A 14,904-nucleotide genomic window follows, 5' to 3' on the forward strand; every position below is an offset into this window, starting at 1 on the left:
GCCCTCTACGCAGGCACTATCAAGGCACTTTTATGCCAGTACAGAGCAATTCAAGAGGATCTACAACGACCGCTGAAAGCAACTGCGGGCACAGTGGGAAGTAGATCTGGGAGTCCCTATCACTGATAAGGGGTGGGAAACTATCCTAGAGAGAACACCAAAAATATTCAGAAACGCCTGCTTCAAATTGATCAAATATTATGTCCTCCACAGGTCATAGCGGATTGGTAGAGATTTCCATTTGGTTGATGCAGCCTGCCCCCGTTGCGGGAAGTGGGAGCACCTATCCTGCACGTGGTGTGGTCATTTCCGTCACTGCGCAATTTCTGATAGCAGGTTGCTAATATGATTGCAGCGGTCATCGAAAAGGAGATTTTTTGCTACCTTGGCCATTTTCACCTGGGGTGGATCCCACATACTTCAAAAACCAAGGTTACAAGTAAGTTCTAGGACTTAGCCAAGCATGAAATCACGAGAAATTGGATATCGCCACGACGGCTCCAGGTGAATACCTGGAGGAGGGAAAGAAATGAATGGGCGGGATGCGAGGGCAGGATACTCCTGAGAGAGGCCAGGTGAGGGATAGGCACATTAGACACGGCCAGCACCTGGAAAACACTAGTAGATAGTTTCACTACTCCAGACCCCGACACCCCAATAGCTTCACCCGTAGGATCACTGAGGCTCGCTCCACACTAAGCTTCGTCACGCCTCTGTGATTACACCTGATGCTACCTTTTCCTTATAGCTATTGAATAAAAGGGATCACCTTTAGCCACCACTTCTTTCATACCTCGGTACTGCAGAATTAGACACACTGTTAAATAGTAACAAATTTATGATAGTACGCCGACTCATAGGGTGGAAGAGAAGGTTTCATTACGTTTGGGGGGGGACAACTCACCAGTTGTGAGGATGCATCACTGCTGCTTAGGAGAAATTGTATTTTAAACAAAAGATATTACTGTATACGTGATGTGTGTGTTACAAAACCTCAATAAAAAATTTGTTTGGAAAAAACCTTGGAGAATATGCTGTGGCAGCCATAACAGGTCTCCCTGAAAAAAAACTGGAAAGCCACGTAAGGGGCCATGGTGGGCTACTACTGATTCAAGGGCTATAGGGGTGGCCATGAGGCACAAAGAGACCCCATATGATGGCCTAAGTGGACCACCAGGAACAAAAAGACACCAAAGGTACCATAAACTGCCACCGGGAATCAAGAAAACCCCAAATAAAGCTCTCTCCATGGTGACCAGCTGGGGATTGGAGTGAGTAACACTGCGCTCCCTAAACTTCTTGAACCTCTAGGAAGGGTCAAGCTCCTAAGGGCTAGTTGGCCTAGGAAGACTGAAAAGTATAGAGCCTGGAAAGGGGTGTGTGTGGAGCACCCACGTGATGAGTTCTTCCCTCGAAGTCATCAACAAACAAAGAAATCTGAGCACCGCCTCGCTCAATTTATAGTGGGTCTCCAGGGGCCCGCAGTTCATGGAGACTTCGGAAAGGACTAGGCAGGGCGCTCATCTCACCCTCCGTGCCCGTGTCTATGGGGTACAGGCCAAATGGCATTACGATTCCTGTCAGCATGGGCAAGAATGCTTGGAACGCTCTTACTGGAGCAGAAGATGAAGCTGATTCCCGTGCGGTGTTTCAGGAGAATACCAGCAGCTCCCAACAAAAATACAAGATGTGGGAGGATGAGGACGTGGATGTGAATGCCTCCTCAGGGATCAGGGCACTTTTTAAAAAAGAGCACACAAAAGAAAGCATTTCTGTGCTGGGTAAGACCGATAATAATATATTTATGCTTGGGGCTAAAAGCTAACCCCAGAACTCACTGGGATGTTAAAAAAATTAGCATATTTGTTTAGCGTAGTCCACCAGGAAAGGCAGAAGACCCATGTACATCAAGTAGAGTGTTTGTGGGGCTGCCAGGAGTGCTGCAGGCCCCATAGGAGTCTCCACAAACGTTTTTCTCCAGGTAGCCCTATGTCTCCCAGGGAGTAGTACTGATGACCCAGAAGAGTATTTACTTGGTTTCAAGCAATCCTACAGCTTAGGAATTTGCTCACATGTTTTGGGACCACCCATTGTGGGGCTCCTAGGTTACTGAAAATGATAAAATTGATAGCTTATCAGTACATAGTTTAATCAAGTTAATTGAAAGGTCTTGTTAATAATCACTATTAATATTAATGATGGAATCAATTATGTCATTTAACATGTCACAAATGATGTAATATGTGAGGTCATGTATGTTGAATAAATATAATATTTGGGTGAGAGTTTGCACAAAATGCTCCCAACGAGGGGCTTGGAGGGGGAGGCCGAGGCCTTGTAGTCCCACTTTCATCAAAGGTCTATCCCCATGGGAGACCTACTGTGCTCCGCTCCACTCTTTGTCCCTCGTTGGGAACTTACACCCTCAAAGAGAACTTTGGTAGGTACTAGACTTGTCCCTTATACGATAAATATACATTTATAAGTGTGGTACATGTTAATTGCATGACCACTCAGCAATCACCTCCTCGCATCCTACCCTGACAAAAGCCTGAGACCATAAATAGGCCAGCAATAGGGCTGAAACATGTTGGTGTTCAGTTAGGGTTAGGACCATCATATCCTACCACCCTACCATAGTCTCTTTTAACCTTCCCCCTCCCACTCCACTAATAAAGGATACTTTAGGAGTGGGAGAGGAATTTTATCTTAAACATTACATCCCCATACCCAATATCTTCATAAGTGCTCCCTGAAATATGGTCGAGCCCACCCTGACCTTTAGGAGCCAGGGTGAGCCGGATGATGAAGCATGTCACTATTAGAGTGAGTGAGGACTATAATAACAAAAGGGTCTCCCTCCATTCTCACCTCGCAACTCGGGGATATTACGGAATCAGCAAGGTGCAGAATCTTTCAGGCATTTTATTCGATTACAGAACACCCCTCCAACATCATAGGTTGTTTGGTTTCCCCTTTCTTTACCTCTCTCTATTTTTCACCACATAGGGACAATACGAGGTTCCAGGAGGGATATTCTTTTTGTAAAACAAGTTATCTATCAGGGGGAAATATCCCTTGCCACCTCCTTCGGGAGGCCCTCTCTACCCCTGTCGAGGCCCTACCAGGCCCAGATTTTTGTGAAACGGAACTAGAGACTTGGCAGTGTGGGGCCTCTGGTTCTGTCACACTCTAAATTAGGCCCTTAATCTAAACACAGAAATAATCTTACGGAAGCAAGTTTCTGATTTTTTCCACTGGCACTTTGTAATTCGGATCCCAAATGAGGATATGCTTTTGAATAATTTGTTAGGATTTTAATTCAAATTCATTTCCCAATTACGATGAAATATTATGATAACGGGCTCCGCATATTTGTTGATTGGTAGGTACTAAGTTGGGTACTGACTAGGTGGACAGGGTCATGTTCCTAAAGGTGGGGCTAGTTTAACGTCTGATATAATATGAAATTGAAACTGGGTTCCAGTTTAAATGGGATATTTGTTGCTACGTTCTATTCAGAATTTTGCTTTGAAAACGGTTAATTCTAAGTAACAAATCAGGCCTAAGAATTGAAATATTACAAGATAAGAGACTTTTTGGTCACCAATGTAGAAAACGTCAAAACTCTAACAAATTCACTTAGATGGGAATTTTGATTTTCCAATCCATCATCTTAATGATCACAAATTCCCAGGTCATCAGCTTCACATTTGGATAATACCACTAGTGATGAGTGGTGCTGCATTGTACCCAATTGTGTCAAAAACTGTGCTGGCATCAGTTAGCATATCCGGCCTTCTTCCTGTCCTCATTTTGAGAAATGATAGAGTAAGCATGATGAGTTAGCTATGCTACATGTGCGAATACTCGGGTAGGCCATCTATGTATTACAGAAACAGCCTTTTGAGTGACTTGAAACAGATACCCTCCACCCTCCACCCCCCCCCCCCCCCCCTCCCAAGTGGCATGCTTCATCACGGGGTACCTGGTCACATTAGAGACGTCCTGAGCATGGGCTACAACCCTCAGAAACAAGGGAGCTCTTGCAGTTGTATGCATGGATCTTCATATGATGATGGGATGTGGTAATCCCCCCAGGCATATAGAAACTGCTAAAACACCCTCATATCGGACAAAGACGCAATTTGTACTTCATGTGGTATGGCTAAAACTGAAAGGGAAATATTTCAACCCTTATTATTGTTCTACCCGTTTCAGCCCTCTCGAGTTATGGTGGACATTCTTCAGGACTCACATGTATGACTAGGTCTATGATTTGCCTCTACACAGCTGTGTGAAACAAACACAAATTAATACTTGGCCTAATTCTTAACCCTGTGATCCTAGGCAGGCACCCCAGTTGACACACTAATCTTGCATCTATAGTAAGAATAAAAAGACACTTGTTTAAAATTATTACTGCTCACCATTCCATTAAAATAATGTATATGTCCAAAATGCAGGTAATGTGTCACTTTACACTCACATAGTGCAGTTTATTCATTGTAAAATCAAGTCTTAACACAAACCATGTACGACAATGTTTTTTCTTGTGGTCACACTTCATGCAGGGCCATTTTACTCTTGGGGTAAAATTAAAGGCCTATGCTCCTGGGCCTAATTAGGGACCAACTATGGCAGAGTAAATGAAATCACATTTTTAAAATGAAAACGTAAAATTAGCCTACTGCAACTACTGAAATAAACACACCTGATATTAACTGAAAAGGGCCTTCTCACGTGATAAATAGTTTGTATAAAGATGAGCTGTCATTCTCATCTTTCTCTTGCATCAATTTGTTCTCTGCTCTAGTACATCAACTTAAATACTTAAACAAGGTGCTATGTCAGTGAGTATGCTGACACTTTTGAGAAGCTCCAAATGTTTTTAATTATTACCCCTAATTTTTTTATGAGTCCTGGTAGCAATGTAATGCTGAGGGAAACATCTCGGCAAAAAGGATTGCCTGTCCTCAACCGTACGTCAGTGAATAATCATTGTGCTGTGCTACAACAGATCATCAACCAGATGAATAGTATAATCAAAACGCAATGCGCATGTCAACCCTATGATTTTATATATATATATTTTTTTTTTTATTAGCAAATTTTGCTTTGTCTTTCTTTTTGTTATCATGGAATTATACTGCAGTAAGTGGTGTTCTCCAATAAATACAATAAAATTAAGGGGAAAGGGTGGTTGGGTAGTCTTCCGAAAATCGTTGTTACAAAATACCAGGAACAAGACTTATGAACATGTGTTTGGGAAAACCGTCCAGTGGCTGCCTGGCTTACTGACATTACTGAAAGAGTCACTCCCATCACAACAACATAGATTTATTGGGGTAAAACCAGTAGATACCAGCTTCAGATCATTGGTTGCTCAAACAAATACATTTACCAAATATCAGAACTTGCAGATACTCTTGTACTGATTGTTAGCTTCAAAAACCACAAAAAACAGAGTCTGGTTGTTAGCTTCACTGAAAGTAGCTTGTATTGTCAACCAGTGCCAGAGCCTGTATCTCACCTCGCCGTACCTATGGATATCCATGTCATATCCATGTCCGCCCAGATGAGAAAAAACTGTGCCAGGAAAGGTATGTCCACCTTACAAATACAAAATCCTGAAGTCAACCTCTGCATTTTTTCAGGTGACCTATTATTTGTCCCACTTATTTTGAAACCATTGTTACACAAATTTTGGGAAGAGAAAACAAAACTATAGCTCCACAATGATGATGAAGATTGACATGATAAAGGTGCAGACAGTGGCAGCTCCTCCACCAAGGCGGAGGAGTGTAGCCCCAGTGCGCAAAAAGGAAAAATATAATGAACATTAGCGTATTGTTATTGTCATTTTATTTTTCTGATTGCATGCAGTCAGTGGCCTGGGCGGGGTAGGGTGGGGCTGGCCAGAGCAGGGGAGGAGTGGTTTGTACTCCCAAAGTGCACATGACCAGATTGGCCAGCCCTCTTGGGCCGACCAAACAGTTTGTGCACACTTTGCATGTTCCTACCAGTCTGCATTACACAGCCTGGTCAGGAACATGCACAGGCTCCCTGTTTGAGTCTGAGCGCGGATCCATGGCACTCGGACACATCACAACGCTACATTGCAGCGTTGTCATGGGCTTAGAGGAGCCTGTGTGCCGGGTGCTTCCTGCTACTGCTGCCAGCCAGGACAGGAGACGGAAGATGAAGAGGACGAATGGGAGGCAGCAGCAGACCAGCCGGCTGTTCTAAGGTAAGTGGTTTTTTTGGTTTATTAACCTGCCCCCACTCCCACCCGCCTCACCACCCCGTCCGGTAGCAGCCGCTACTGGGTTCAGACTACATTTCAGGGTGTAATCAAGCACGCAAGGGACTAGTAATGGAACAGAAATCAGGCGATCAAACAAAGAACTAGGATTGCAGGGAAGATTTATGCAAAGTGGTTATACCCAGATCAATCAAGAAGCGAAGTTTTCATACATGGAGGTTGATCTTTTCACCTATACAAAAAGTCTGTTGCAATCATTGATTAAGTTAAGCAGATATCTCAAATTTATTTCAGTAGGTTATTGATGTGCACAGTGGCCATCTTGGATTGGGATCAGTTTGCATATACCGTCTGATATGCCATGTAAGTGTAGAGTGGTCACGAATTCAAAAATCTTCTGTAATGAACCTTATGAGAACAGTCCATGCTGTGCGGACATTCCCACCAGCATGGTGGTTAGATCTGCCCACTTTTGTATCAGCGAACGGACTGCTGCTATGGGAGTTGTGAATGTAAGTGTGAAAACAGGAAATGTGGGGGCCACGGTGACAATGCATCAATCAAACATCCTCATGTCATGTCGTTGGAGTAAGTTAACACACGCATAACTAAGACGCATATATCGAGGTACGATGGAGTAGTCTGTAAGCACTGCAACCACATAAAGAGTGCAGAGACTTATTTCCCCCTCAGTACTTGAGTGATTAAGAAAAAAGTGATTTCATTGTTTTTTTACTACTATATGCCGTAAAAGACTGCACAGATCACGTAACCAACAGGAATTCAGTAATGCTTCATTTTTTCCCATATTTCAGTCGTGTAGATTTTCAGAAGTTTACACACCAGCCTTTCTCCACACCTCAGAATTCAAGTGATCAAACCAGAGGCAACAAATATTCATTAAGAAACTGTGATGCTTGTTGTGGTTTTAATTCAAATTGCTTTACAAAACTGCAAATTCAATACAATTCGGATAAGCGCACCACACACTAGAACTACACTGCACACCAGAACTAGGAAACGTGGAATGAGGTTTGGCGGTATAAATAAAGAATATTCACGGCCATTCCGGTTTCTTCAGGTAGGGTCTCCATGGGCACCAAGGAGTTGTGCTTATGAGGGGACCGATGGACTCCTACAAGTGGTTAATAACAAACTTTACTCCTCATCCCCAATCCTTATCCTGAGACCACCCCCTTGCTACCCTATGACTAGTCCTTCGTACTTCTAACAGTAACATTAAACCACAAAGCAAGATCCCCTCAAGTTCAATTAAATTTTAAAGAGTGATCCAAACATATGTCCACTATTTTCTATTCATCCCAGCACTTCCAGCTGAGGTGGGATCACTCCATGTTCTTTTCGTCCAGTTCACTGATGGAAAACAGAATCTGTGAACATTGATCAAGGATGGCTCTCCTCCTTCCTAAAACAGAAGAAGGTTGGGCCACACCTATGAACTTCTCCAGAGCAGGCCATTCTCCTCAATGCAGAATAAAAGCTTTCATACCACCTTTGTCTGATGTAAAGCACCCATGCCAACACCTGCAGGACAGACAGTACCTTCAGGACACCCCCCCCCCGCCCATCTCATTGCCTGCTAGAAACAACACATCCCACTTTCGCAAGGTACAATTCCCATCCCAATGTCTGCATGACACAATCCTCAATTACTACACCTGCTGGACAGAAGTCTCCAATGGCAGGAAAAAGCCACAAACCCACCCTCAAAAATGATCTTGTTCACTCACATTCTTCTATCCCCACTTGCAAAGCGAGGAGAAAATTATAGCTCCAGAGATGCAGAACAGGGATTTTGCTATGTTTCACCCAAGACTCAAATAGGAATTTCCTTTGCAGGATCTGAGGGAAAAAGACTGGTTTTTCAAGGCTGCCTACATAACATCCTCATTCAGCTAGCAGTATTTAATCGCCTGAAGCTTGTGCATGGAGGGGAGGCAAAGTCAGCTCCAGAGTAGCAACATGACCTACCCGATTTGCCTTTCTCGCCAGAACAAACACCTATAATCCCAGATTTATGAAGGGAAAATCACAATCCCTCCTCCTTTCACAAATGTGAGACCATTCCAGCTTTCATTTGAAGGAAATGGGGCCAGGTCTCAGTCTTCACTGTAGGATAAGGGCTGTGCATCCTTCTGCCTTTCACCATAGGGCAAGGTACAGGGATATTTGATTTCACTGTAGGGTATGACAGCTGTATCCTCCAGTCTTATACTGAAGGGATAGGCATATGTATTCCGCAGACTTCCACTGGGCATTAATGTCCATTCTTCCTTCTGCTCTTGCCAGTAAGATGAAGTACACAAGATCCTCCTGCCTTTCACACGATGGTAAAGGGTGCTGGCCCATGCACACATCACTTCAGTGGCATTTTACTATTCGAGGCAAGGCAAACTGAAGATTGAGCTCATTGCTAGATTAGCACACTAGCCAACTCTAGCTAACTGTACTCATTTGTAATTGTTATCCATTGTTCATAAAGTCTTATCAGGAATAAGTTAAAGATACATCTACACTTGCTCTGCTTTCTATGTTCCTGGTCGCCTACTACGCTCTAATACCCTGTCTCTGATAAAAGTCTAGAATGTGCTGCTATAGTAGAGTGGGTAGAAGATTTTTCTATTTAGGAAATATTCTCTGGAATATGGTTCATTTGGACCTGCACTCCATAAATAATCTACAAGTCTCCGCTTCTGACCCAGATCTCAGTGCTGGGTTCAATTAATCAATCAGGATTTATGAGACGCGGCTAATCACCAGATAGGTTATCTAGACGCTTCCATTTAAGGATGCCACCCAGGTGGCGCGCACTACAGCAAAGAGTCATTCATTCATTCTAATATCAAGTTCTCAAGTTACAGGCCGGAGATTCGATGGCTTGCCAATACAGTGATCTGTCCAATCCTGGATCTTAAGGACTCTGTATCTCGGGGCCGCCGCCTTAGACATTCAGTAATAGACACTTCTAAAAGATCATGATATTGCTATGAAAATGAGGTTTCCTTTCTACTGCATTTTATAGTGGCTATTATTGCCTCCACCCCCACCATTCGATGTAGAAGCAAGAACACTGAAATGGTCTGGTGTTTGCATTAGAGATTAATCAGTTTCTTGACCCTTCTAGACGAGTCGCGGCAGACTATCAAAGAATCAAACCTCAGAGCTGTCAGTCTTAGAGGAATGAGGCTCTGTACTCTTCTGCCAATCAACTTAACCAGCTAGGCCTAGCACTAAAAGATGCTGTGCCTCGGTGCCTACTCCAGCGCAGTCTGGCCCTAGAATTTAAAAGCTCTGTATACCTGTAGTGTAGATGAAGTCCAATGACCTCGTGCCTAACTCGATTGGCCTACTACCAATAGACAGACTGTCCTAGAGGAAAGGGTCTCTTTTACCCTGTGCCCATCCAGGGGCATATTCATCGTCCCACATTCCTCAGTGACTATCAACCTTTGGAAACAGGAACAGGAAGGGAGGGCTTTGGCACAGAGAGGGTCCTGGCAGTGCTGATTGTGGAAGGTTCAGGACCCCAGACTGATCATTTGGCTCCTTGGGGGTAAAGTGAAACACAAGGTTTCTCTACTCGGAGGATCAGGTCATCTCCACTTCCCATGGGAATGCTGCCACTTGAATGCTTATTCCACAGCCATGTTGACATCCTAGCAGCATTTACCTGAAGCAGGCATCAGGTGCCCTCTTCCAGTTCCACTTGGGTTAGCAAAGAAACACCAAAAAAGTCATCGCCAACAGTGATACGACATTCAAAGTGCCCAATGTTGCAGCTCCACCCTTAGCCCCAATCTTATTTTCACAACTTCCTCCATGCCACCCAACATAACACTGGCACTGAAACTGGGTCCTAAACTGATCAAGATCAGCTGGCGAGGGCTCTCCCACTGCCTCCAGCTGTGCGCTCGCCACTTGGCGCTCAATGCGGAAACTGGCGTTGTTGAGGTGAAGGTAGGCATTGGAGTGATTATTCTGGCGCAGGCAACGCCCATTGCCATGGCAGCGGACAGTACTACAGAGCTGCGCAGCCTTAGTGACGTTTACGATGTAGCGGCCCAAGTCTTGGTCCAGGTAATTTTTGAGGAGTCCACAGGTCTCCTAGAGTGGAAGCAAAGAAGCAAAAAATGAGCACCCAAGTAGCACAATGCCATACCAGAAATATATTGAATTACAAATTTAGTGCAGTTGTCACTAGCGACATCCTGGACGCCAAATAATCATGTTTCTCAATGGTCTGCTGAACTAGTATAACACACAAAGGGCATGCTTCACTTACACCCACTGATAAAATGTGCTACATATCCACTTGAGAAAGCATAGTAACACGTATGCATGACAGCAGGGAAAGTTTCTACTGCATAATAAAAAAACATAATAGATCTAGCTTTGACTGCCAGCCTTAGTGTTTTGTCAATGCTTGTTTTGTCATGTTTTTAGTAAAACTATATTTTGCGGAGCTCCTGGGTCCTAGCCTATATATATATATATATATATATATATATATATATATATATATATATATATATTTTATATATATATTTTGTAACTGCTAAAAGCAAAAATATATTTTGGATCTTAAAAAGCTCATATTACCATAGTAGATCCTACTCGGTCAGCAAATAAGAAGGAAAAAAGTGCAAAAGTGTTTTTTATGCAAAGCGGGTGGGGAAGCAACATGGGCAGAGAAACAACATGAGGCAAAGCAGGTAGGGGAAGCAACTTGTGTCGGGTGGATAATGGCGGGCAGGGGGAGCAAACAGTAGAGAGGAAAAGTTACACGGAGCGTGGGGAAAAAGGCAAACGTGTGTGTGAGAGAGAGAGGGCAGCGTGGAGGAGAAGCACAAGGGCAAGAAAGCAACGAGGGCAGGGGAAGAACATAAGGGCGAGCACATCACAGATGTGTCCAGTCGAGAACCACATGGGTGAGAGAAAGCAGTGCAGAGAGGGGAAGAGAAGCTCACTAGGGAGACAGCTAGAAAACACATGCACTCTCATGGAGTGCTTTAACAGAACTAATTCTGCACCCCCAAAGTTACTGAGGCCCCTTGTTTCAGTTGCTCCGAAGGGTAAAAAAAAAATTATTTCCCTTTACAAACAATTACTGGGTAATTAAATTCACTGTTAAATCTTCATGATCAGTTCATGCCACAGAAAACCGATGTAAGAAAAAACACAACATAGAGACCATTGCTAGGAGGCACATCTCCAGCTCGGTCTGTGGTACCCACCTTGCTGCGGGTGTAGTTTGCATCACCCCAAAAAATGGTGCCGGCGGCTCCCAGGGCTGCACTCTCCCCAATGGTGTAGATGAGGTCTTTCTGTAATAGATGAGCGACATGGTTTAGATCAGCAGTGTTTGAGGTTGCTGAAATGCAGTACAAACTTATTTCTAGATTAACACTGAATTAACCAACTTGACACACAGCATTACCTCTACGTCCCTCGTCCTCGACCCAGTCATAATTAAATGCAATAGTATCCAATCACAGACAGGAAACAAAACAGGAAACGCATACTGACCGCACCCACTGTCCTACTAAGGCCTATAATAATGTAGCCTTACCTTAGCACTTCCTATTTTGTTTCCTGTCTCCAACAGAATACAGGGGGCACCGATGAGATGGGCTTCCACCTCCAACTAAGTTGTTGCAGGCTTTTTTCTCTGCTGGGCTTTGGGGCACCTGCAACCATTGTGGGAGCGGCAAGAGTCAGGTGCATATATGACCTCCTTAGTCTTAAGGTATGTGGAAAATAATTCTTGGGAATATGTTTTTCCATGCTCTCTGGTCTCACATTGTTTCCCAGTGCGGCGTGTATAATTATTTTAGAAGCTTCACTCTGCTTAGTTTCTGTCGGCAAGCGTGCTTGATGAGTGTGGCGTGTAAGCTGTGCGAGCAGCGGAAAGCGTGCTCCGGCTCAGCGGGTAATCAATAATCCCTACGAGGGGGCTGTCCAAGAGACTTAATGAGCATGACGGATAAGCTACCTAGGCAGTGTAAAACTGAAGGGAGTGCGGTGTGAAAGCAGCGCATTCAAGTGAAGATGAAAAGCAGCATGTGAAGGAACACGTCGGTAAAAGCCGCACATTCCAGGTATGGCTGCATTCTGCGCAGAAGCAGCGACTACACTGAGTAAACAATGGGAGTGGAGATAGGTTGGAATAGGTTGCGCAGGCGCGTTCCAGAGCCGGTCTCCACTTCTGCATACTGAATGTGCAGCGATTGACAGCATTCTTATGGTAATGTGCTGTCAATCGCATGTGTGTTCAAGTAAAATGCAGTTTGAACTATGGGTGTATATATATATATGTGTGTATATATATACATATATTTTATTTATTTTAACTGAAAAAACCATAGGTTTCAGGGACGTTATAGTTAGAAATTAGCATTGAAAAAACCTTAGAAATTCACTGAAAAGCCACAGGTTTCAGGGACGTTATAGTTAGTTGGACATTTCACTCGTACAAGCCCAGAGAAATTCTGCCGTTATAGTTAGTAGAGATAACTATAACTCGCGCCCCCGTAATGCACAGCTGATGACGTCACATATTACATCACTCATGACATGGTCAGTGACATCACTGATGACATCACTCATGACATCTCCAGAGGCCAATTATGGCCCCGGGCCCTGACAGCCTTTTTATTTCTATTTTTTTGGGAGGAGGGCTGCGTGCCCCCCCCCGCGTGGCCAATTATGGTCCCGGGGACCCCATCCTGGGGCCAGCCTTTCCGGTTTTTTTTTAATGTAAATTATTGGGGGGGGGGGGGGCGTGTGGACCCCCTCCCAGGCCACTTCTGGCCCAAGGGACCCCATCCCCCGGGGCCTGGCCTCTCCGTTGGGAGCCCCAATGCCCCCACGGTCCCGCCGGCTCCCTAACATGCAGCTCTCCTTGCCCAAAAGCAATCCTGCTTTGCTTCATATGACAGGGTGGGAGCTGTGCTCCTGCCCTGCCATAGCAAACAGCAATGTCCTGGGGGTGGGCACCTTGGGACACTGCAGGAGCCGGCCCTGGGGGTTGGCGGGCCCCAGGGCCATCGAGGGCTCCTGGAGAGTGGCCGCGCGGCCCCCCCTCCCTTCATTTTGAAAGCCCCGGGGAGGTGGTGGTCCCCGGGGCGTGTCGGGGGGCTCTTACCCTCCCACACACCTCTAATTTTTTTTAAACAGAGCCCCAGGAAGGTGGTGGTCCCCGGGGCTGCGTGCCCCCCGCATCCAATTAAAAAAGCCCCGGGGAGGTGGCGGTCCCCGGGGATGGGGGGTCCGCGTGCCCCCCGCACCTAATTACCATAGCCCTGGGGAGGTGGCGGTCCCCGGGGCTATGGTAATTATGTGCCCCTCCTATTTGTTTTTAACATTGCCCCCGGGAGCTGGCCCACCCGGGGGCCTCATTAAAATGAAGTGCGGGAGCCCACGCTTAGTTTTTTTTTTTATTTTCACAGCAGGATTCGCAACCCCATTGCGTTTTCTGCCGTTTTTTTTAAACAAAAAAAATGCTTTTTTTGGCCTGAGCAGGCTAAGGGGGTCAGGGTGTTTCTACCCTGCCCCCTTTTCTTGTTTTTTAACCTCTGTTTCAGTTTTCTTGTGACTCCGTTCTACCGAGTCACAAGATGGCTGCCAACACTTCCTGGTTTGGAATGTTGGCAGCCAATCAGAGTGAAGCTTGTGTCCGGGAGGGTTCCCGAACCCGCCTCGGTGCTCAGATATCGATATTTTTCTTTTTTCTAATATCTCAAGAACTACTGAACAGATTTACACCATTTAACAACAAGCATTAAAAATGCAATAGTTCTCGCCTTTCATTAAGTTAAAGCCATTTGTTTTGCTGTACAATACCATTAGCAAAGCAAATGGCTTTAACTTAATCAAAGGCGAGACCTTTTGCATTTTCAGTGCTTGTTACTACTTGCAGATATTTGAACCATTGATTATGGAATTTATATTGAAATCGTAATTCCTTAAACAAGAGCAGTTGGTTTGCTTCATTCAGATGACCCACCCAAATGACCCATTGTCTGGTCCACTGACACAAAGCTTTTTCAGTAATATTAGCTGAAAAGAGTGGATTGTTCCACACTGGTGAATCAAAACTAATAGTAGGCAATCCCTGCATTTTGGATAAATGCCTAAATGTTGTCATTCCAAAAGAAAAATAAATTTTATAAAAGAAAATGGAGTTCCTGTATTAATGGTTAATGCTTGGTAAATCAGAGTTCCTGCTGATACCCAAAAATACCATTTAATAATCAGTCCTTTCTACTTTACTAAAGGTACACTGCACCCTAAGTGCTCCTCTGTAGTTAAGCAGGTCCATTAACTATCTTCAGTAGTGCGCCAAGTCCAGCATATTACCACACACATTTTTTCATAGGATGCTGTTATTCCTGGTCAGGGATACTCCATTGTGGTAAGAGTACCCGATGAGGTGTTTGGAATATACTTGGAGGTACATCTGCCCTGGCAGCATAGGTCATCACCTTTACCTCTCGCTGTTGTTCCTGCATTTCAAAGTTGAAGGACAAGAAGAGGACCATTCAGGGTTTTAGCACTTTCCTCTGTTTCGCCAAGGAAGTCTGGGACTGGGTCTACCTGCAGTGCTTGGAACACCATGC

The 14,904-nt window shown here is 44.7% G+C and overlaps 1 protein-coding gene across 2 annotated transcripts in view; it reads right to left on the minus strand.

The window, feature by feature from the left end:
• Positions 1-7,179: 7,179 nt before the first annotated feature.
• The window catches only part of HYAL2 (hyaluronidase 2), a 70,337-nt gene continuing 62,612 nt past the window's right edge, over positions 7,180-14,904 (minus strand). For both annotated transcript variants that reach the window (XM_085625102.1, XM_085625101.1), the window contains exons 3-4: positions 11,521-11,610; positions 7,180-10,390 (exon numbers count right to left, since the gene is read on the minus strand). In XM_085625102.1, the coding sequence (XP_085481228.1) occupies positions 9,998-10,390; positions 11,521-11,610 (483 nt within the window). In that variant the 3' untranslated portion in view covers positions 7,180-9,997. The remainder of the gene's footprint in view (positions 10,391-11,520; positions 11,611-14,904) is intronic.

Source organism: Triturus cristatus, chromosome 9 (assembly GCF_964204655.1).
Source record: "Triturus cristatus chromosome 9, aTriCri1.1, whole genome shotgun sequence".
In the NCBI taxonomy this organism is placed as follows: domain Eukaryota; kingdom Metazoa; phylum Chordata; class Amphibia; order Caudata; family Salamandridae; genus Triturus; species Triturus cristatus.